The 22,366-nt window shown below is 57.8% G+C and overlaps 2 protein-coding genes across 2 annotated transcripts; one reads left to right on the top strand and one right to left on the bottom strand.

Moving 5' to 3' along the window:
* Window positions 1-985: 985 nt before the first annotated feature.
* On the bottom strand, window positions 986-8,466 carry NFKBIE (NFKB inhibitor epsilon). The gene is made up of 6 exons (XM_070418498.1): window positions 7,903-8,466; window positions 5,448-5,550; window positions 4,284-4,506; window positions 2,975-3,063; window positions 2,540-2,806; window positions 986-1,581 (listed from the first exon to the last, which is right to left on the bottom strand). Exons 1-6 carry the CDS (start codon window positions 8,268-8,270, stop codon window positions 1,516-1,518), a joined length of 1,116 nt encoding a protein of 371 aa, XP_070274599.1. The 5' UTR covers window positions 8,271-8,466; the 3' UTR covers window positions 986-1,515.
* Window positions 8,467-11,719: 3,253 nt separating this feature from the next.
* On the top strand, window positions 11,720-21,998 carry TMEM151B (transmembrane protein 151B). The gene is made up of 5 exons (XM_070419120.1): window positions 11,720-11,737; window positions 12,078-12,177; window positions 13,951-14,096; window positions 16,257-16,697; window positions 18,102-21,998. The coding sequence occupies exons 1-5, from the start codon at window positions 11,720-11,722 to the stop codon at window positions 19,224-19,226; spliced, it is 1,830 nt and encodes a 609-aa protein (XP_070275221.1). The 3' UTR covers window positions 19,227-21,998.
* The last annotated feature ends 368 nt before the right edge of the window (window positions 21,999-22,366 follow it).

The following is a 22,366-nucleotide window of genomic DNA, read 5'->3' as shown; positions in this document are numbered from 1 at the left end:
AGCAGTCCTGACCTTCAAGGCTCTGCATGGCCTGGCCCCGTCTGCGTCGCCCACTCACCTTCCCCGGTGGAGCCACGCTGGCCAGCTCAGTTCCTCTCCTTCGCCTCCCCCCATCCCTTCACTCCTCCTTCTGTCGGGGTTGAGATGACACTCAGAGGCCTCCCCTGACCGCCCACAGTATGGCCCTCACCCTCGCCATTGTGCTCCTTCCCAGGGCTTGTTCCTTCATAGCACCCACTGTAACTTGTGATTACATATTACATGGAAATACACACTGATGATCCTAAGGGCTGCCTCACTCACTAGACCAGTGATGGTGAACCTATGACACGCGTGTCAGAGGTGACACTCAAACTCATTTTTTGGTTGATTTTTCTTTGTTAAATGGCATTTAAATATATAAAATAAATCTCAAAAATATAAGTCTTTGTTTTACTATGGTTGCAAATATCAAAAAATTTCTATATGTGACACGGCACCAGAGTTAAGTTAGGGTTTTTCAAAATGCTGACATGCCGAGCTCAAAAGGTTTGCCATCACTGCACTAGACTATATGCTCCAAGTGGCCGGGGACTGTGTTGATTTGTTCCCATATTCTTCACCCCAGCAAAGGCCTGACCTAACAGGTCCCTCAAACATGTGTGGAATATGGAGAAGGAAAAAACACAACACAGGAAAAGCCATAGCTCCCTTGTGTCCCCCTCCCGAGGCCGGCCCTTGTCCCCACAACCTCCGAGGAAGTGAGTGGTGAGGCCCCCTTATTTCTACCTCCTTACTTCTCCTTTCCTCCACCCTCTGCATTTCCACAGAAAGGGCCAGGATCTGTGCTGGACAGAGGCCGGAGGACTGTCAGCCCTCCCCGCCCCCCCAGTATGGTCCTCCCCTGCTAAGGTGATCCTCTCCGCTCTGCCTCCACCACAAGGTCACAGGACCGGCCCGTGTAAAAACCCCCAGTGCACACAGACATGCATTGGCGCAAAACAACTCTAGGGGGGAAAACCTTTTTAAAGTCTCTGCCGTTTTAGTGTCATGTTTTTGAAACTTCCCCTTCCCCAAGGCTCAGTCCGGGGCCTTCTGAGTGTCAAGTCTTTAAACAACAGTTCTCAATAGCAGTGAGATGGGAGCTCTGAGGGCTCTGCTTGCTCGTATTTCAGTTTCTCTCCTCGCTCAGGAGAGTCCTCGTTTTCCTATTGGTTGGCAGTTTTAGGGTGACCCGGCGTGGGTGGGAACAAGAGCCCCTGCCATCTTCCAGAGAGGTCAACAGGCTTCACCCAGGATACCGGGGGCTTCGGGGTGGGAGGGGTCTTCCAAGAATCTCCATCCACCTGGGAAGCTCTTCTTTCCGGACTGGCTCGCCCTTACTTGTGATCCCTCCTCTCAGCTCAGGACTGCTGGCCCAGCCGTCCCCAGGACTCCGGGAGGGCACGCTGTCTGGGCCCAAACTGCAGCAACTGTGGCTCTAGCTTCCAGGAGGGAAGACGGGAAGCCTCCAGGGCCCCAGACCCTGCCCTGGCTTCAGTCGGCGCACATCAGTGGCTTTCCAGAGATCTTCAGGTCATCGAAGGGCAAAAGAGCAAAGGGCTGAGAAAGAGAATGGAGAGAAGCAAGATCAGGGTCCGGGGGGGAAAGGCAGTGGTGGGGGAAGGGAGCTGGGGAGACCTATTGGGTCGTTTGCTCCCCATCAACTGACTCTTGGACAGGAGGGAACAAATCTCCCTACTACTCTCCCAAATGGTAATCCCTCTGGGCTAGCAAGAGTCTGGAGGCCTTAGGCAAGCCCTCCCTCTCAGATAAGAAGGACCCAGGAGGTGATCCAGCCCAAGGGTCTAGTTTCTGGGGGGTTGGGGTGGGGGAAGGGTATTCACAAAATATTTTTAATATTTTTTTTACATTGAACACTTAAAAATGGAGACTATACAGAAAATCTAGGTTTCATCTCCCTTAAAACATTCCCAAGACCTGGAAATGCTGGTCCCTATTCCCCCTCTGCAACTATCTGCTGAAGCTGAATGGAGTGACCCTCGGTCAGAGACTCTCTGGCCTCCCACAGGTCTCGCCACCCACTGTACTACATCTGGCCTGCTTCCCTGATCCACGTTAGCTATAGTCCAAGTTTGGGCTGAGAGAGGGGCAGAAGCTTGCCCAGGATCCCACAGTTGGTGAGTGGCAGGATCATGGATTGCCCCCCAGGATCCTTACTCTGTGGTCGGCAAACCGCGGCTCGAGAGCCACATGCGGCTCTTTGGCCCCTGGAGTGTGGCTCTTCCACAAAATACCACGTGGGGGCGCGCACATACAGCGCGATTGAAACTTCGTGGCCCATGCACAGAAGTCGGTATTTTGTAGAAGAGCTGGTATTTTGTGGAAGAGCCACACTCCAGGGGCCAAAGAGCCGCATGTGGCTCGCGAGCCACGGTTTGCCAAGCCGCAGTTTGCCGACCACTGTCCTAACTCCTTGGTGATTTTAGCCATCACAGCTCCTGTCTCTGCTAAGGGTGTGGGAAGGACTGGAGAGCAGAGCTGAGTGTGTGCCTCTTACATCCTCAGCCAGGTCCTGGGGCGTCACATCCTCAGCCAGGTCCTGGGGCGTCTCGTCCTCCACGTTCCTCAGCAGAGAGTCGGCACCTGCTTCTCGCAGGGTGGACGAGATGCTCTTGAGGCCGCGGCCTGCAGCAAGGTGCAGGGGTGTGCACCCATTGAGCATACGGGCGTCTACCCGGGCCCCGGCCTGGAGCAGGAACTGTACCAGACTCCGCTCCTGAGTCTCCACAGCCAGGTGCAGCGCTGTCTTCCCACTCGTGCCCTCCTGGAGGAAAATAAGGGTGTCTTCCAAGGCCCTCAAGAGGAAGCATGCTGGGTCCCGGCCCCGGGGAAGGTGTGTGCCACCACTTCTGACACTGGGAGTGGACCTGAGGGCTGGACCAGGTGACGGGGCAGACACCGGGCCAGGCAGCACCCTGATTGGCCACCTCACCTGCACATCAATGTCCGCTCCATTTTCAAGAAGCAGTTTCATGAGTGGCTGGTTCCTCTGCAGAGTGGCGATGTGGAGACAGGCCAGACCTAGGATGGAGTGAATGTGGAGGCTGCTAATCTGCATCCACCAACTCTCTCTCCCCCACTCTTCAGGGACCTCCCTAGCCCTCGGCCCCAAGGGACCCACTGCCCACTCAATACCTCTGATCACAGGGCTGTTAAAACCCAAACCCAAAAACCCCCTCAAAAGTCTGAGGGGAAAGGAACGTAAAGTTTCCACCTTTTCAGAGTCATGTTATTGAAACTTTCATGCTTCAGGGGTCAGGTTGCTGAGTGACACCCCCATACAGGCACCCTCCCCTAACATCCCCCCTCCCGCATTCTCTCTAACTCTAACTGCCTGCTTAGAAACCCTGGCCACAGCCACCTTCTTCAGAGGTCTCTGGGATCCTCATGCCCCAACCCCTCCCCAGGGCCACTTCCTCCCATGCGCTTCCCTCCCTTTTTTTCTGGCTCCTCTGCTTAAAGAACTAGATTCAGATTCACACGTCTGCTCAAAGGTCCCTGCTCCACGAGGCTTTCCCTGACCACTATTCAATCACATGTAATCACACAGCCCCACCCACCCCCACATTCCAGTTCTTCTCACTCTGTTCTTCTTTCCCGAAGCACCGACTGCCTTTTAACCTACTAGAGAATCCACTTCCTATATTTATTGTCTATCTCAATCATTCTGTTTTGTTCACAGGTGCAGTCCCAGCTCCTAGAATAGTGTCTGGCACAAAGAGACCCTCAGTACATTTTGTTGAATGAATTAATGATCTCTGTTCAACTGAATATCTTTTTTTTTTTTTTTATATTTTATTGATTTTTTACAGAGAGGAAGGGAGAGGGATAGACAGTTAGAAACACTGATGAGAGAGAAACATTAATCAGCTGCCTGCTGCACGCCCCCAACTGGGAATGTGCCCGCAACCAAGGTACATGTCCTTGACCGGAATCGAACCTGGGACCTTTCAGATCGCAGGCCGACGCTCCATCCACGGAGCCAAACCGGTCAGGGCTAACTGATTATCTTGAGGGCGAGATTTAGGTCTCTGTTTAGCACACAGCAGGTTCTAAGTGAATTCTAAATCAAATTCATTCATCCAGCAAAGATGTACTGAGTATCTATGTACTTAGACCTGGAGGTGCATCAATGGACAAGCTATGGTATGAACCCCCCTCCCTTCCCCTCCCCTCCCCTGAGAGTAGGGTCCTGTCCTCTTGTCCTCTTTTTAACCTATGTGCTCTATGGCTGCCCGTACCTTGCCAATTTTGCAGCTGGAGGTCCAGGGAGTGAGGTGGTCCTCTGCCTGACTCTGGCTGTCCTTCCAGCAGGCAACGGGCACAGGTTAGGTGCTGGCGCTGGCAGGCCACATGCAGGGCTGTGTCACCATGTCGGTCCTGTAGCATGCGGCTGGCCCCTTTCAGCACTAGGGCCTGGACTGTACCTGGTTGGTCCAGATGTACAGCCAGGTGCAGTGCTGTCTGTAGGCACAAACAGAGGGTTGCAGGGCCACTGCAGCATGCTCCCACCTCTGGGGACATGCTCGGGTGGGCACAGGAATTGACAACGGCCAGCACCAGCCTTGAGGGCAGCTTACAGAGGCTACGGCCCTGCTCTTCCAAGGCCACATTACCAAGCCCTTCCCTCTGTCGCCCCCCACCAAGCTCTTGGGACCCCAATCCTGGAGGCAGGGTGAGGGAAGTGGCCCCCTGCTCTTCTTGAAGGTTCTCTTAGCCCCTGGAGAAAGCACAGATGGAGTCAGGGTCTACCTTCTCATCCTCTAGGTGCCGTGGTGGGCAAACTGCGGCTCAGGAGCCACATGCGGCTCTTTGGCCCCTTGAGTGTGGCTCTTCCTAAGCCTTAGGAGTACCCTAATTAAGTTAATAACAATGTACCTACCTATATACTTTAAGTTTAAAAAATTTGGCTCTCAAAAGAAATTTTAATCGTTGTACTGTTGATATTTGGCTCTGTTGACTAATGAGTTTGCCGACCACTGGCTAGGGAAACCTCTGTTATCCCCAAGCGCTAGGTGACAGAGAGGGGCTGGGAAGAAGAAAGAGGCACCACGTAGGCTCCACCTGGCACACTCCTCTTTAAGGCTCCATGCAGATGCCGCCTCCGTATTAACCCTTCCCTGGCTGCCCCCCACACACAGTGGATCCCACAGAGCTGGAAGGTGCCTCCATCACAGCTCTTGTCACCATGCTGTGTAATTATGTGTTGACATGAGTCCCTAGTCCAGGCTCTAGCATCCTGTGGGCAGAGGCTGTGTCTTACTCATGTCTGTATCCTCAGCCTCTAGCTCAGTGTCTTGCATATGGTTTCCTGAGGAAGCAGCCTAAGGTCACCCGTGTGGCTGCTCAGGGTGGCTGCCAGGGCAGACGTGGGTATCTGGACACAGCCTACCCTTTCCACCCACCTGGTAAAGGTTGTTCTGAATGTCCAGGACCTCCTGGGGCAGCAAAGTCAGGCAACAGAGCAGCACAGCTGGGGCCTCATGAATCACCGCCAGGTGGACCAGCCTGGAGGGCAGGGCAGGGGTTAGTGTCAGGACCCAGGTCAGGGGAGTGGGCTGGGGTCCTGGGATTAGAAGGAACACATCTCTAAGAAGCCACCCACAGGGTAGGTGCAGGAAGTGAGCATTTGGGCCAGGAAGTGAGGGTTGGTGTGGGAAACCAGATTCCTGGGGGTGGAGGCTCCAAGTGCCCATCTCTGGCCTTCAAGAAGGGCCTTGGCTCAGTGGGAGTGTGGGCAGGGTGCCCACGGGCCCAGGAGCTTCCTGTCCCACACCCCACTCCCCTCCTGCCCCAGGGCCCCACCAGACCAGCTGCAGCTCCAAAGCCAAACTGAAAGCTGCTGGGGTCGTGCAGAGGTGGTTTCCAGACTGAGCTCCCCACATACCCCCAGCCCAACAGGGAGTACAGAGACGGCAGGAGTGGGGGCACCTCTCCCCCCCAACTCAATGTCGCACATGCCAAGGGAGAGTAAACAGAAGCTCTTGAATGAGGAGCAAGGAGTGCAACATCCTGTGCTGCTCTCCCCTGCCGCCCCCTCCCGGGGAGTGAGTCTAGAGGGCCCCTCTTCAGACAGCCAGACTGGCCGGGTCTGGCCAGAGCCCTCCACTCTGTGTGCACCTCCAAGGCGAGGTCTGTGCAGCGTAGAAAGTGTGTGTTTGTTGGGGGACAAAGAGCCTTAACCTAGGGGTGGGAGGACAGCTGGGAGGGGAAGTTCCAGTCCTGGGGTTTCCCCACATCAGGTGGGGAAAATGAAAGCCAGAGCTGGAGGGTCTCGGCCAGGACAGCTGCCTTGGGACGCCAGTGACTGGGGGAGCTTGGCTAGAAGGCCTGTCTGGGCTGGGGAGGGGGCTGTGCGGGCAGGAGCGGGGCAGGCTTGGCTTCGGCAGGCGGCAGGAGAGAGTGACGAGGGAGGGAGGAACCGCTCTGGAAATCCCCTCGGCCAGGACCAGCTCTCTGGGTCACATTCCTGCAGCCACCTCCCTCTCTCCCTCAGTCTCCCCTCCTCCCACTTCCTCTTCCCACTTCCATTTGCCCCACACCCCAGACACTTCCGAGGGAAGAGACTCCGCTGGGGAGTCCTGCCACCTCCCCCTGCCCATTCTAGACACACCTGTCTCCAACCAGAGGAGGGAAAGGCTGGGCTGAGAGGCTCACAAAGGAGGGCAGCACCAGAAGTCCCACCCCCTGGGTCAAAGGTCAGCCATAGGTATTCCACCTGGAGCTCCCACTCCCTGGGTCAAAGGTCAGCCATAGGTATTGCACACGGAGTCCCCAAAATCTTGGCTCTGGGCCGGAGGGCTGATGATTTGGGCACAGAAGGCACACAGTACAAAAGGCCTGGGTCACACCTCTCCTGCCCACTGGTTCTCTTTGTCAAAGGTCACCTAGGATTATGACCCTTGCATTTCCATAAAGCAGGTAAGGACAGACATTTCCTGCTCCTTCCACATCCTTCCTACCCTGTTCAACATCCCTGATCTGGGAATCCAGCTCCCTCCACTCTGTTTCTAACCCCCAAATCCCAGCCACCCCCTCTCCTAGCAGTGTTTTTTCTTCCTGAGGGGCAAGTCCTCAACTGGCCTGACTTTTTGCACGGCTGCCTCTTACTTCAACTGCTTCCTACCCAGTCCCCGCAAGATCCACCTGGGCCTGGGGAGAAATGGACAGGCAAGGGGGTCAGGCAAGACAGCAAGGAGGACTGGGGGGACTTTGGGAGATGGAAGGTGTCGGTAAGGCTGACTCCAACCCTCACTTCCCCTTTCTCAGCAGAGGAGGAAGTAAGCTGCAGCAGCCAGCCGCTTATCAGTCTGTTGGGGCAAAGGTGCCCAACCTGGCTCACCCCCTCCTCCTCAGGGCCAGCCTTAGCTCTGTACCCTGGCCATACCCCCACCCCTAGCTTCCTGGCCTCCATTGGCAACCTGTAACTGGCATCTCTTGTTCCTTGAGACAGGGCATTCTGAGGTCAGGGGCTGGGAATTCCAGATATTGCGCAAGCAAGGATGCCCTCTCCCCCAGCAAGAAAAAAACAAAAAAAAAACCTGGACTGGTCAGGGGAATTTTCTCTTCCTGGCGGTGGGTTATTGGTAGGTTTCCAAGATTCTAGGTCCTGGTATGGGCCCTGCCAGCTCTGCCCACCTCCAAAACGGAGGGCAGAGAGGTGATTCCCGGTCCTCCGGTCTGGGCCTGGCTGGAGCTCAAAAGCGAGCAAAGAGTTAAGTTTGGAGTTTGGACGAGAGAGTGGAGAATGCCACTTCCAGGGCAGGTGCCGTGAGGGATCATGACAGCGGGGGTGCTCCTGGGGAGGCCCCGAGTTCGCATCGGGACGGGGTGCAGCCCCAGCCTCGCCCCCGTACTCACGTGTCTCCGTCCTCCGAGATGTAAGTGAGCGCTTCCAGCTGCTGCGGGCTCAGCGGCCCAGCTGCGGGGAGCGGCGAGCCTGGGGGTGGGTTCTCGGCCTCGGGGCCCCCCCAAAAGGTCAAAGGCTCGGTGAGCGACGAGGAGCCATAGGTGGAGTCAGCCCGCTCCCCATCTGCGTCTTCCTTGTCCTGCGGCTCTTTGGCGGTTCCCGGAGGATGGGTCCAGGGCTGGGGGCCTGCGCCGCCCGGGGACCGGGAGGCGGAGGCCGGGGCGGTCTCGGGCAGGGAGCGCAGGGAGCGCAGGGACTCGATGCCCGAGTCGCACTGGCTCTCGTCCGACTCGTCCGTCCCCTTGCGCGCCTCCGACATGCCCGCGGCACCGGCCCGCGGGGGCCCCGTCCCGGCAGGAGCTGGCTGCGGGCGCCGCCGCGCCGCCTTTCCGGGTTGCAGGTCCGTCTTGCGGAGCGGGCTCCCGGCCTGAAGCGGCCTCCTTCCCGGGCTGCTGGGGTCCGAGGAGTCGGCGAGAAGCGTGGGAGAGGCTCGGAGCGCCGGTGGGTCCGCCGCAGAGGTTACTCAGGAAGCCGGGATGCCCAGTCTGACGCGCTCTCCCGCCCCGCCCCTCAGGCCCCGCCCCCGACAGGCGCTTCCGGGCACAGGCCCCGCCCTCCGGAATCCCCCGTACCCCGCCCTCTGCGTTGGCTCCGAGTCCCGGGTTACCCGGTCCTGACTCACTGGTGCGTTAATTCACCCATTCATCATCCTTCCTTCCATCCATCCGTCCGTCCATCCATCCATCCATCCATCCACCCATCCATCCACCAATCCAATCACCTCTCCGTCCATTCATTCATTCATTCACTTTCCCGCTTTCCTTCTTTTCCATTCATGATCCCATGCATTCTTTCCTTTCTTCGCTTCCTCCATTCCTTCACTCATTGTTTCCATTCATTCGTTTATTCATTCGTGTGTTGTTAAAGAAATATTTATCAATTGTACAAACTAGACATCTTGTGGGGGCGGGCATGTGGCTGGTGGGATGGGGTGCACTGCTTCCTATCTCCTACCTATTTCCATTTCTCTTGCTTTCTCATTTACCAGTGCCCAGGAGTTTGGGTAGGGAAAGGGGATATCCATTGTCTTTATTTTATTTATTTTTAAAAAATATATATTTTATTGATTTTTTACAGAGAGGAAGGGAGAGGGATAGAGAGTTAGAAACATCGATCAGCTCAGCTGCTTCCTGCACACCTTCTACTGAGGATGTGCCCGCAACCAAGGTACATCCCTTGACCTGACTGGAATCGAACCTGGGACCTTTCAGTCTGCAGGCCAACTCTCTATCCACCGAGCCAAACTGGTTAGGCCTCCATTGTCTTTAAAGGAATGGTCCTCCCTTTGGGTCCTGGGTAGAGGGTCTCCTGTGTCAGCTCCCCAGATCACATAGAATTGGGCATGAGGATGTGCTTTTCAAAACTGGGGTTTTTCAGGCAGACTGTTGTCTAAATGAAGGAGGTTGGTCATGCTTTTTTGTTGTCTAAAAGAGCAAAGTGCACCCACTGGTGTGGCTCAGTAGTTGAGCATCGACCTATGAACCAGGAGATGATGGTTCGATTCCTGGTCGGGGCACATGCCTGGGTTGCAGGCTCATGCAGGAAGGAGGCAGCCGATCAGTGATTCTCTCTCATCATGGATGTTTCTATCTCCCTCTCCCTCTCCCTTCCTCTCTGAAATCAATAAAAAATATATTAAAAAGCAGAGTGGTCATTCTTCACAGGGTGAAACACTGGCCTCTGTGGTTACGACATCTGGTTACCCCCATCTATCAGGGAAGATTACTTCCTCGTGGTGGGGCCAGGATGGGGAGGCCCCAGACACATTGGGCCACTCTCTGCCCGGGTGGCCGCCCCAGCTCCAGCCCCAGTGCCAACACATCTTTCCTCCTTCCCTATCCCTGCTTTCCCTGGGCCCAGGGAGGCCTTAGGCAAACCACACCCACACGTTGAGGTGCAAACCAGTGCCTCCTGATTTACCCCCTACCCCAAGCGCCATCAGCCATGGACCAACAATGCCTTTTGAAGATCATCCACAAAGGAGCATCTTTTCTGTCTCTGGCATTGGGGGAAGAATGCTGGGCTGCGTGTAGACAGCTACTAACCAGCTTCCCTCCTGCCCTCACACATACAACCTCATTTTATTCATCCATTTGACAAACATGTGGAGCTTCTCCTACATGTATGACACTGTTCTCTCTGCTGGAAGCAAAACTGAGTATCACAGTAACTAATTCATATCCACCAACCACCAACCCCACCGAGCCCCCTGGCAATTACAACACAGTGACTGTGCTAAGACAGGAAGAGGGTGGTGTGGGGGCACACAGTGGGGAGAGGGGCAGGGAAGTTTCCATTTGAACTGGAAATGGGAAGGAAGGGGGTCTGGGGAGGAGGGAAGTACCTAGTCTCTGGGAGGAGGGGATTAGTAAGGAGAGAGAAGAGGGGGGAGAGCAGATGAGAGGAGATGACCTACTCCTCTCCGTCCCCCTGGAGGACCAGAGAGGGAGAATGTGCTGAGTATGAGGCTGTAAGAAGCCATGAGGGAGAAGCCCAAGGAAATTAAGGCATCTCCTTCCATGGGGTCAGTGCAATTTCAGATGTTTCCAACTTCTTCCCCTGACCCTTTCCTCTCCCATCCTCAAAAGCTGGAGTAAAAGTATAGTCATAAACCCCAGACCCAGACCACTTGGGTTCAAAATCTGGAACTATCCCCGTTTTAAAGTTGGGAAGCCGGGGCCCAGAGGGGTGAGTTGTTGACTTTCCTAAGATCAAACGAAGTGCAGAGCCAGGCTCTCCTGCCCCTAATCCAAAACTTAAAATTGTTTCCAGTGAAATTTTTTACCTTTTCTAATTTTTTTCCTTTATAAATGCCTACAGGGCTTGGGGCATATGAGCCCTTTGCAAGAACAGGAGAACTCGGGAATGTTCAGTGGCCCCATCCCTCATTCATACAGAGGTTGAATTTAAGGAAAAACCTACTCCTTTTCAGCCCCACGTCTGGCTCTGAACCATAACAGGTGTCTGGCAGTTCCTTTTCTGGCCACATGAGGTCAGCTTTGAGTCGCTCACTGCTTCCAGCATCTAGCCTACACTCTGGCAGGAAGCCCTTCTGGGGAAACTTGAGGAATGGGGAGAAGGACCATGCAGTACCATCTGGAAAGATGGCCAAGGGACTTTGACTGTGGACAGGGCCCTGACTTTGTTTCCTCAGCTCCAGTGTTCGAGGCTGGGCCCCTCTGATCCTCTTCTCTTTATCTGTTGGTGTTTTCTAGTTCTCTTAGTTGTTCTCCCACTCCCAGCCTCCACCCACTCCAGCCCTGCTCATCTTCAGGAAGCAGCCCCAGTTGCCATGGTGACCAGCTGGTCAGCTGGCTCCTTCTGTGCCCCCTCCATTCACCCCTCTTTTCCCTGGTCTTTCAAGGAAAAGTGATGTGTGTGAATGGATGGGGGGGGGGGGGGGCCGTGTTTTTTAAAATCTCTTAGGAGCTCTGGGTTTGGCCAAAAGGAGTTGGGCTATCTCTCTTTCACAGCCCCCCACCCCGCCTCCCGTGAGGAAGGGAAGGCTACGGAGGTGGAGGACAGGAGGAGGGGTATAACAACTAACTGGGGAGGGGGAGGTTTTGATCTGGGTTAGGAAAGGTCAGGGTCAGGACCTCTGCTCTGCCTACAGCGAGGATGGAACGAGGTGGAAGGGGATGAAACCAGAAGTGGAAGGGTCAAAGTTAGCTGTGAGGCAGGACTTTCTAAAAAGCCTGGGCGGGAGACATGGGAATGAGTCGCCAGGTGAGATTTCTCCTCTGCCACTGGAGGGAAGGAGAACCCTGCCACTTCAGGGCACACCCTTCGCTGTGTGGGCAGGGAGGATGGGCTCACTGACGAGGAGGATCGTGCAGGCTGGGTAGTTCTGAAGCAATTGGCTGACAGAGAGCCACCTCCACCTCGGTAAGGCAACAGTAGGAAAATGGAGGCAGGACCAGGAGTGGGGGTGAGTGTGTAGAGAGTGGAGGCAGTGCCCCTTCTGCCCCAGCTAATGGTGGGACCACCCCAGAGATCAGTGTGCTTGTCCTCTATCCCCAAAGATCAGATATCCGGGCTTTGCCTCAAGCTAACTTCCTACTCCCAGATACCCCCACGGACTTTGAATGGGGAAGATCCAGATTCGAGCTCTGTGACTATTACCTTGAGTAAGTCACTCACCTTCCCTCTGCCTCAGTTCCTAAAAGGTAAGCGGGGAAACAGCTACTATATGTCAGACTCCAATATAGCACATGACAGACAGGAGGATTCCACAGTGACTGCACACAGATTGATCGTGTTCTGTCATGATGATGGGTTTCCAGGTCCCCCCTTCCCTTTAGACTGTGCTCCTGGAGGGCAGGACACTGTGTGTTTCACATCTGAAAGGGCGCACAGTAGGTACCTAATGCCTGTTTATTGAATGGGTGCACTCAGAAATGAATGGATGTCAGTTTCCTTTCTTCCTGTCCCAGGTGTGGCGGGGGAAAAGAAGTGTGGGTGGGTGGTATGGGGGGGTAGGCTGCCTGCAGTCACTCAGCCTGGTCTATGGTCTGTGATTTTGCCTCCTACGCCCAGAGAAGGTCAGAGCCTTAGAGACTGTCGGGTCAAATTCCTCACTGCACAGACGAGGAAACAAAGGCTCAGAGAAGGGAAGGCACTTGCCCAAGGTCATACAACTTGTTAGTGGGAAAGCCAGGGTTAAGAATTAGAACTCTGGCCCTGGCCGGTGCTCAGTGGTTAGAGCAACAGCCCATGGACCACAGGGCTGCAGGTTCAATTCCTGGTCAAGGGCAGGTACTTGGGTTGCAGGCTCCATCCCCACCATGATTGGGGTACATGCGTGCAGGAGGCAACCAGTCGATGTGTCTCTCTCACATAGATGTTTCTCTCTCTCCTCTCCCTCCCTTTCACTCTCTCTGAAAAAAAATCAATGGAGCCCTAACCGGCTTGGCTCAGTGGATAGAGCGTCAGCCTGTGGATTCAAGGGTCCCAGGTTCGATTCCGGTCAAGAGCATATACCATGGTTGTGGGCACATCCCCAGTAGGGGGTGTGCAGGAGGCAGCTGATTGATGTTTCTTTCTCATCGATATTTCTAACTCTACCCCTCTCCCTTCCTCTCTGTAAAAAAATCAATAAAATATATATATATATTTTAAAAATCAATGGAAAGGATATCCTTGGGTGAGGATTTTAAAAAAATTAGAACTCTGGTGTCCTGATCTCCAGCACAGGACAACGTACACACTTCTTTGCTTCTCTGGGGCTGTGCTTCTAGGGAAGGAACGTGGTCCGTGTAGGCTGGTCCCAGTGTCCTCTCTGCCCTCTGCTAGTCCTTTCTCGCGTACAGCTCCAAGCCTTGCCCTTCTGCCCTACTCCATCCAGGTTCAGTTGGGTCCGGCTCCTGCCTTATCCTTTACCACCCAACTGGGAATAAGAATCTTCCTAGGGTTCCATAGATCTTCCCAGGATGGTGTGTGTGTGTGTGCGTGTGTGTGTGTGTGTGTGTGTGTGTACACACACGCGCGCCCCGGAGCATGGTTAGTAGAGCTAGGAGTGGGGAAGGGGTGTGCGGGGAGCCCCTGTTGCTTCTCCTCTTTGGGGGGTGGTTATTCGGTAGGCTTGGGGAAGGCGGAGTTTGGGGGGCTGGGGGCGGGGCTCCTGCGCTGGGAGGAAGAGGGGGGGCGCGCTGGCTTCAGCTCGGCTCAGACAAAAGGCGGCGGCGGGAGCGGGCGGGAGGCGGAGCGGCGCCGCGCGGGCCTCAAGGTGACACCCGCCCCCGGCCCCGGCCCCCCCAGCCCGGCCCCGCAGCCCGCCTGCCCACCCCGAGCCCCTAGACCCTTACCCCCGGTGCCCTTTACAGGTCCCCTCCCCCCGTGCGGGGGGTGGGGAGCAGCGAGGGCCCCGCCCCCTCCCACCCCCTCCCTAGGGCCCTCGCAGGATGCCCCCGGCCCCCGGCAGCCCCCCGGGAGGCCCTGAGCTCGACGCGCCCCCTCTACGCCATGTCCCCCCCCTGGCTCGGCCGCGGGAGAGAGCGCCGGCGGCGGCGGCGGCGGTGGCGGCCCCGGGGTCCCGGAGGAGCTCACGGCGGCGGCGGCGGCGGACGAGGGCCCCGCCCGAGAGGAGGTGAGAGACCGAGGAGCCCCTGCCCCGGGCGCGGCCGCAGCCTGGCCCCCCATCCCCCGCCGCGCGGCCCCCGCCGGTTCCGCCGCAGCGCGGCCAGCGCCCCGCACCCCGAGCCGAGCCGGCCGCGGCAGCCGCAGTCCCGCGTAGCTGTCCGCACCCGGCGGGCGGGAGCTGTCCGTGGTGGCGGGGAAGGGGCCGCGCCAGGGGCGGGGCTCGGGGGTCCTGGGCAGGGGGCGGGGCCTGGGGCGGAGCCTCGCGGACCCCGGGCAGATCCGGGTGGGGACAGTGGCCGGGATCCTGGATCAGCGAGGGGATGCTCTCTCGAAGGCCAGGAAGGGCGACTTGTGGGGGCTACAGAGGCAGGAGACTGCCAGGGGGAAGGAGTGGCATCATCTGAGCTGGGGTCCTAAGAAGGTCAAATGTGTAGAGAGGCGACACCCACCTTCCCCCCATGCCTTCCCCCAGCCGTCACTAGGAGTGTGTGTGTGTGTGTGTGTGTGTGTGTGTGTGCACCTCTCTCTGCCACTGTTCATGCAGTCCCCCGCCCCGGGGGCCCTGAGACCAGGGCCCCTTCACAGGCTGGGACTAAGCACATCCCTACTTGGAGGCCTTCCTCTTCAGTCCTCTGAACCTGGAGACAAAGAGACTAAGGAGAGTACCAGGAGCACCCCATCTCCCGTGCACACACACGCACACTGTACCGGGCAGAAGCACAGGCAGACGGGCCTGCAGGGAGGGCCCCTGTCAGGTGCGCTCTCACTGGGACAAGTGCACACCCAGGAGGGTACACAGATGCACCCCCCCCCCCCCCCCAAGGACAAGGCTCCCCGAAAGGTTCATGGACCTTAATCTGGTTTGTTTATGCTGTGTGCTAGTTCCTAGCCCTCTACACTTCCAGATCTTTCCTTTGATTTCACACCAAGTCCAGGGCCCACTTTTCCGTCCCTTTCTCCCTTGCCCTGGCTAGCCTTCAGGTCAGGCTCTGGGAACTGAAGGAATCAGTCAGGATCTCAGCAGGAGGGTGTGTGTGAGGTTCCTACAGCTAGACAGCAGGGGGGAGGGGTGGGAAAGCCAACTCAATACCTATCTATTAAGTGGCTGTTGGGTGCCAACACCATGGTAGGCAGCCAGGATGCAAAGAGACAGGGCCCTGCCCTCAGGAATACCCAGTCTAGTGGCAGGGCCAGACATGTAAACAAGTCAGTGGGTTGACTGTCGGACAGAACTCACCGAGCGCTTTAACAATCGAACAGGCCCCGGAGAGGACGGAAAACCATTCTCTCTTGACAAATGACTGAGCTGCAAATGTCCTCCTTCCTACCCCCAGCCCCGGCTTTACATCCCCTGGCCTCCCCCTCCCCCCACCCCCCCATGCCTCTGCCCTTCTAGATATCTCCTCCTGGACTGCTTTTTGCTCAGGAACAGCAGCCTCCTCCCTCCCATCTGAGAACAGGGGAAGGATGCTAGGGTATAAGAGGGAGACTCACAGAGGGCCTGGGGTGCAGAGCATGGGGAAGGATACCGGGCCTGAGGTTTCCTGGGGGCCCCCCTCCAAAGGAGGTGTGAGGCTAATTGTCTGTGAGGGACTTGGAGGTGGATGGGCCAAAGAGGAGTGGCCTCCAGATCGTCGGACTGAACGTCTGGAAGTGAGGGCCCCACCTGTTAAGTGGGAAGGTGGTGTCAGTGAAGCATCTGGAAGGGGTCTGGGCTGGGGACCTGCCTTCGCTGATGCCTGTCTGTCCTCCCCTGTCCTCCCCTCCACTTTCTCCCGTTCCATTGCCGCCTTTGCGTCTGTCCTTGGACTCTGTTTCTCTGGGTGCCACCCTATCCATCTGTGTTTGCCACCTGGGCCTCCTCCCTCCCTCTCTGGCGCTGATCTCTTCCTGCTTCTTGGGGTGTCTGTCTCTTTGCACTTCCCTGTATTGGCATTCTGTTCCCTTTTCCTGTCTCCACGGCTCACTCTGGGTCACTTCCATGTTTATCTCTGGTCCTTGGCTCCCCTCTCGGTCATACATGTTCTCTCCACATCCCTCCCGGTCTCTGCTTGTCATCTCTGATGCTGGCCTCTGCCCCGCCATCCCTGCATCCATCTCTGTTCTGGGTCCTGCCACTGTCCCACTTCCTTCTCATCGTGGCCCCTCTTCCTGTCCCTCTGAGTAGCAGCGTCCCATCCAGCCCTCTTTCACCAAGTCCCTCTGCCGGGAGTCCCACTGGAAGTGCCTGCTGCTCTCCCTGCTCATGTACGGCTGCCTGGGGGCCGTGGCCTGGTGCCACGTCACCACGGTGACCCGCCTCACCTTCAGCAGCGCCTATCAGGGCAACAGCCTCATGTACCATGACAGCCCCTGCTCCAACGGCTATGTCTACATCCCCCTGGCCTTCCTGCTCATGCTGTATGCTGTCTATCTGGTGGAGTGCTGGCACTGCCAAGCCCGCCATGAGCTGCAGCACCGTGTTGATGTAACCAGTGTCCGGGAGCGTGTGGGCCGCATGCAGCAGGCCACACCCTGCATCTGGTGGAAGGCCATCAGCTACCACTATGTCCGCCGCACACGCCAAGTCACTCGATACCGCAACGGAGACGCCTACACCACCACCCAGGTGAGGGGCTGGAGGGGAGCACTGGTCAGTTCCGATGGGAGGAGGGTGCACACCTGCTCCAACTGTGCCTGACTGTCCCCAGGGGGAGGAGCAGAGGCAGCGGTGAGCTCTGGTGGGCACTGCAACAGGAGGGCAGTAACAACAACCATAATAATAACAGCAAACACCAGCAGGCAGGCTGCTCTAAGTACTTTACAAACAGCAAATTATTTAACCCTCTTGATGACCCGATGAGGTAGTTAACTATTATCCCCATTTTACAGATGAGGAAACCGAGGCTTGGCTAGGTTATGTAACTTGCCCAAAGTCAAACAGCTAGTATGTGATGGAGCTGGGGTTTCAACCCAGGCAGTCTGGCTCCAGGGTCTATACTGTTTATTGCTTAATGGTGGAGGCAGCTTCATATGCACAGTCTCACAGCATGCCCTCACCTGTTCAGTGAGGTGGTTGCTACCAAGTCTTCTTGCACAGGTAAGGAGACCTTAGCTCAGGGAGTTGACTAAGGTCTGCAGCTTCTAAGTGGTAACGCTAGGCTCAAGCCCAGGGCCCTAGGTCCCAAGTCCAAGTCTCTCAGAGGTGGAGGTAGACATGGGAGGCCACATGGAGAGTGGTGGAGGTGGGGATAATCAATCAGCACTTCCCAGGCCCTCCAGGATTAGACATATTAAGAGCCCTGGACACCCCCTCTCCCCCGCCCGGGCGGGGCTCAGTGGTTGAGCGTTGACCTATGAACCAGGAGGTCACTGTTTCATTCCCATCAGGGCACATGCCCAGGTTGGGGGCTCAATCACCAATGTGGGGTGTGCAGGAGGCAGCTGATCAATGATTCACTCTCATTATTGATGTTTCTATTGCTCTCTCCCTCTCCCTTCCTCTCTGAAATCAATAAAAACATTTTTTTTAAAGAGACTTGGAGGAAGAGGAGCATGAGATTTTCCCAGATGAGGGTGATCTCAGTCTCACTACTGGGATGCGAAGCAGAGGCAGCCTGGGGCCTTAAGAATCAGGAGGGGGGCCACGTGATTGCTAAGGTGTGAACAGGGAGACCGGAGTCAAAGGCCTTGGACAGGGAGCTCCGCTGGGGCCCACTGGGAAACACACTTGTAAAAGGGAGGACAGGCAGGCTGGAGGCCAGGGCGTGACCCCCAAAGGAAGCAGAGTTTAGTTAAAATCAGAACGCATACTGGTAGGGATGAGTTTGAGTCCTGCCCTCATCTCGAACTCACTGATTAAACTGCAGGCCTCCGTTTCTCTATAAGACAGAAGAGAAGATCCTACCCGGCTCCCACCGGGATCAAAACCCCGATAGGCGTAGGGTCTGACCAGGCAACAAGAGCAGTGATGGGGGCGGGCGAGGATGAGCAGACAAAGTGACTCCCATCTCCTTCCCCCGCGGCGCCCCAGGTCTATCACGAGCGCGTCAACACGCACGTGGCGGAGGCGGAGTTCGACTACGCGCGCTGCGGGGTCCGCGACGTCTCCAAGGCGCTGGTGGGGCTGGAGGGCGCGCCGGCCACGCGGCTGCGCTTCACCAAGTGCTTCAGCTTCGCCAGCGTGGAGGCCGAGAACGCCTACCTGTGCCAGCGCGCGCGCTTCTTCGCCGAGAACGAGGGCCTGGATGACTACATGGAGGCGCGCGAGGGCATGCACCTCAAGAACGTGGACTTCCGCGAGTTCATGGTGGCCTTCCCGGACCCGGCGCGGCCGCCGTGGTACGCCTGCTCCTCGGCCTTCTGGGCGGCGGCGCTGCTGACGCTGTCGTGGCCGCTGCGCGTGCTGGCCGAGTACCGCACGGCCTACGCGCACTATCACGTGGAGAAGCTCTTCGGCCTGGAGGGCCCGGGCTCCGCCAGCAGCGCGGGCGGCGGCCTGAGCCCCAGCGACGAGCTGCTGCCCCCGCTCACCCACCGCCTGCCGCGGGTCAACACGGTGGACAGCACGGAGCTGGAGTGGCACATCCGCTCCAACCAGCAGCTCGTGCCCAGCTACTCGGAGGCGGTGCTCATGGACCTGGCGGGGCTGGCGGCGCGCGGCGCCGGGGGCGCGGCCGGCGGCTACGCGCCCTCCTGCCGCTACGGCGGGGTGGGCGGCCCGGGCGCGGCGGGCGTGGCCCCCTACCGGCGCAGCTGCGAGCACTGCCAGCGCGCCGTCAGCAGCTCGTCCATCTTCTCGCGCAGCGCCCTGAGCATCTGCGCCAGCCCGCGGGCCGGCCCGGGGCCCGGCGGAGGCCCGGGCTGCGGGGGCAGCCGCTTCTCGCTCGGGCGCCTCTACGGCTCGCGGCGCAGCTGCCTGTGGCGCAGCCGGAGCGGGAGCGTCAACGAGGCGAGCTGCCCCACCGAGCAGACGCGGCTGTCCAGCCAGGCCAGCATGGGGGACGACGAGGACGACGAGGAGGAGGCCGGGCCGCCGCCGCCCTACCACGACGCCCTCTACTTTCCGGTTCTCATCGTGCACCGGCAGGAGGGGTGCCTGGGCCACAGCCACCGGCCGCTGCACCGCCACGGCTCCTGCGTGGAGACCTCACTGTGACCAATGGCTCTCGACAAGCCCGCTGGCCTCCCTGCTGCCCCTTGCCGGACTGTGTCCCTGCCTGTAGCAGGGGGTCCCGATGATGGCAGGCTGTGCTGAGCACGGAGGGGGTGGACGGAGGCAAGGTTGAGCGGGAAGACCCCATGGGGCTGAGACCCCAGCCTTCCCTGTACATAACGAGAAAGATGGGTGGGAGGGGTCGGCAGAGAATTCCACTGGGGCGGAGTCGGCTCCTTCCAGCCCCGCCCCCGAGTTCCTAAGGGGACCCCTTCCTCCCTACACGCACACTCCAGGTTCCCGCCCAGCCTTCTACGATCTTCTGACTGTTAGGTGGCGACTGTGCTGTGGGACCCGCACTGGGCCTCGTCTCGAGTGAGAGGCGTTTGCTGTGCGGCTGGGGAGGTTCAGAGGCGGCGGGGAAGGGAAATTGGGGCTCTCCCTCTTTCACTGCCTGGCTCCCCAGCCCCACTCTCTACCGAGGGGCCGTGGACTGGCGAACAGCCCGGCTGGCTTCCAACCAGCTAATGAATTCAGTGGGTCTGAGGCCGGGCCCGGTGTCAGCCCCCATCTCAAAACCTTGGACATGTTGCTACCCTCCTCCTGGCGTGTGCCCCAGAGACCGGGATTTCCTTTCTACCACTCCCACCTCTGTTGTTTATCTCACTGGGTCCCTGGAGTTTGGGTCCCAGGGAGACCGTGCCCCACACAGATGTCCCTCCCGTCCCTCCCCTCTTGCTCCCTGGCGCTGAGAGCTGCTGCCAGGGGGCCAGGGGCAGGACAGTGTCCCCCGGTCCTTTCTGAGGCCTCTGGGCAGCAGCCGCCTCCCCTGGCTTCTGGGAGGGCACTCCCTGCAGAGGGGGTGGGATCCCAGCCACGGGAGAGGGACCTGAGTGACCAGGCGCTCTGGAAGCAGATGGGAGTCAGAGGAGAGGGCAGTGGAGGGCAGAGTGAAAGGGGGTGGCCCACACATTGCCCCTGCAGGGCTGAGGACATTGTGACAAGTCCCCGTTGGAGAAACACTCAATTCCCGTGGCGGGTCAGAGCCAGGAATTCTCTAAATCTTGCCCGACCCCTTCCCCCTCCCCTATCCCGTGAGCTGAAGCGGCCCTGCTGTGTCCCAGGTTCTTCAAAGGGGCGTCCTGCCATCACCACCACAGGGCCCTGGCCCCACATCTGGTTCCCCCAGAGCTCTGATGTCGCCTTCACCCCCCACACTCTCACCCTTACGTGCTTCAGTGTGCATGTCGGTGTTCAGTCCTCCCACCCCAACCCTCCCAACTCTCCTGGCTAAAGTTTTCACAGCCGACTTAGAGCCTAGGGGTGGAGCTCATATTTCAAGCTGGAGAGGATAACCCTTGGGCCGCCTGACATTGCTCAGCCCCGATGCTTCTCAGTTCTCCGGAGCCATCCATCAGAGCTTCCTCCCTCCCCTCCGGCAGCCTCCCCCATCTCCCTCCAGCCAGGCTGGGCCTGCAGCCTCCAAGGCATGGCCTGCACCTATGCAACATCTCTGGCTCCTCTGCCCTCCTTTTCTGGGGGGAGCTCGGGAGGCACAGATTGTGGGGCCACCACACACTGTGGCCCATTGCGGTTGGGCTTTATTTCCCCGTGGAGATGGCTGAATGGGAAGGGAGAGGAGGCCGAAGGGGAGGCTTGGGCAGGAGGGAACAGCTGCCATTATAATTCCCTGGGCAGCAGTGCCTGCCTGCCTGCCAGCACTGAGCCCGCCTGGACCCTGAGTCTGTGCTCCTCGGGGGCCTGGCGGTCGGAGCACCCCTTTCTCCTCTGAGCAGACATCTGTGAGGTACAGATGGTGAGCTGTGGCCTCAGGCCCCAGTCCTCGGCCAGCTGGCCTGTCTTGCCCTTGTGTGGCGGCAGCCTGGCCCCCTCCTGGCTCCAAGGAGGGAGGAACTCAGCTCCTCCTCCCTCGGGCTCGTTTCTGAGACAGAGTCAAAGCTGGGAGGAGGGAAAGGGAGGCCCTATTACTACTTTTGCCTGGACTGACCATTTCTGCCCAGGTCTCACACAGACAGCCTCACCTCCCACACACGCACAGACTTAGACACCAAGTCTTTGGTCTATTTCCTTGGTAGCTTTATTGATTACCAGGGAAAAGGAAAACCAGAAAATTAATTACTCTCTAAAATTAAACTTTACACTGAATGTTCTTGTTTCTCTAATTAGAACCTCTGCTAGCAGCTGTGGCTATGTACACACACACACACACACACACACACACACACTCACCCTCACACCTACGCATTTGCACTCTGGAACTGTCAGAGGGTGTCAGGCACAGACAGACTCTAGGTTGCCCGGACAGGCACACATGTGCAGTCACTCCCAAGCCCCCTTTGGTGCTCTGCTCAGCGCCTGCTTGTTGGAAGGAGTCCCCAGAGAGCAGGCACCCTGAGGTTTTGAAAATAGATCTGGAGGTTCTGGAGTCCCTCAGCCTGAGGAGGATGGGAGATGGGGCTCAGCCTGGAGCCATCAGTCAGGTCCTCTCGTGGCCGCCTGGGTGGATGTGGTTTCTGTGGGTGTGGCTCCCGGAGGGGGGGGGGCAGCCACAGAGGGATGGGGTCTCCTGGAGGGCACCTGGAAGGCTTCATGTGTCCTGGGCACAAGGGCTTGTGGGGTGGGCGTGGCCTGGCTGGGGAGACAGGTCTCTGTCAATTGGGTGCATCACACTGTGGCCTTTCTGTCATGGATTTCCAAGCGCAAAGATTGTACAAATCAAACCGGTGGAAAATAAAGTTTCGGATGACTCACTGACTTCCCCTCCCAGCGTGGCACTTCCCCCACCGTCTCCCTCTCCCAGGAGAAGCTCTCTGGGGAGGCCCAGTTGAGTCCCTCCTGTCGCCTCTGTTTCCCCTTCCCAGGTTGTGGGGAAAGTTAGGGGATGCCGTGGCCTGTGAAACTGGGTTACTTAAGCAGAGTCAGGCAGTAGGGAGGTAGGATCTGCAGGGGCGAGGGTGGAAGAGCCAGGCCAAAGTTCTGTTGTAGCAGGATTTGGGGGAGAGAGGGAGGGAAGGAGGGAGGGAGGGAGGGAGAGAGAGAGAGAGAGAGAGAACGTTGAAAGATCAAAAATCTGTTCAGTAAAGAGGAAGATGTGGGGATGAGGGTCAGGGTCATGGGTGGCC

The sequence above is a fragment of the Myotis yumanensis genome, unplaced genomic scaffold (assembly GCF_028538775.1).
Source record: "Myotis yumanensis isolate MYYU_CA2020_CCGP unplaced genomic scaffold, mMyoYum1.0.hap1 SCAF_6, whole genome shotgun sequence".
Classification (NCBI taxonomy): domain Eukaryota; kingdom Metazoa; phylum Chordata; class Mammalia; order Chiroptera; family Vespertilionidae; genus Myotis; species Myotis yumanensis.
This window is presented reverse-complemented; position numbering and strand designations above follow the sequence as displayed.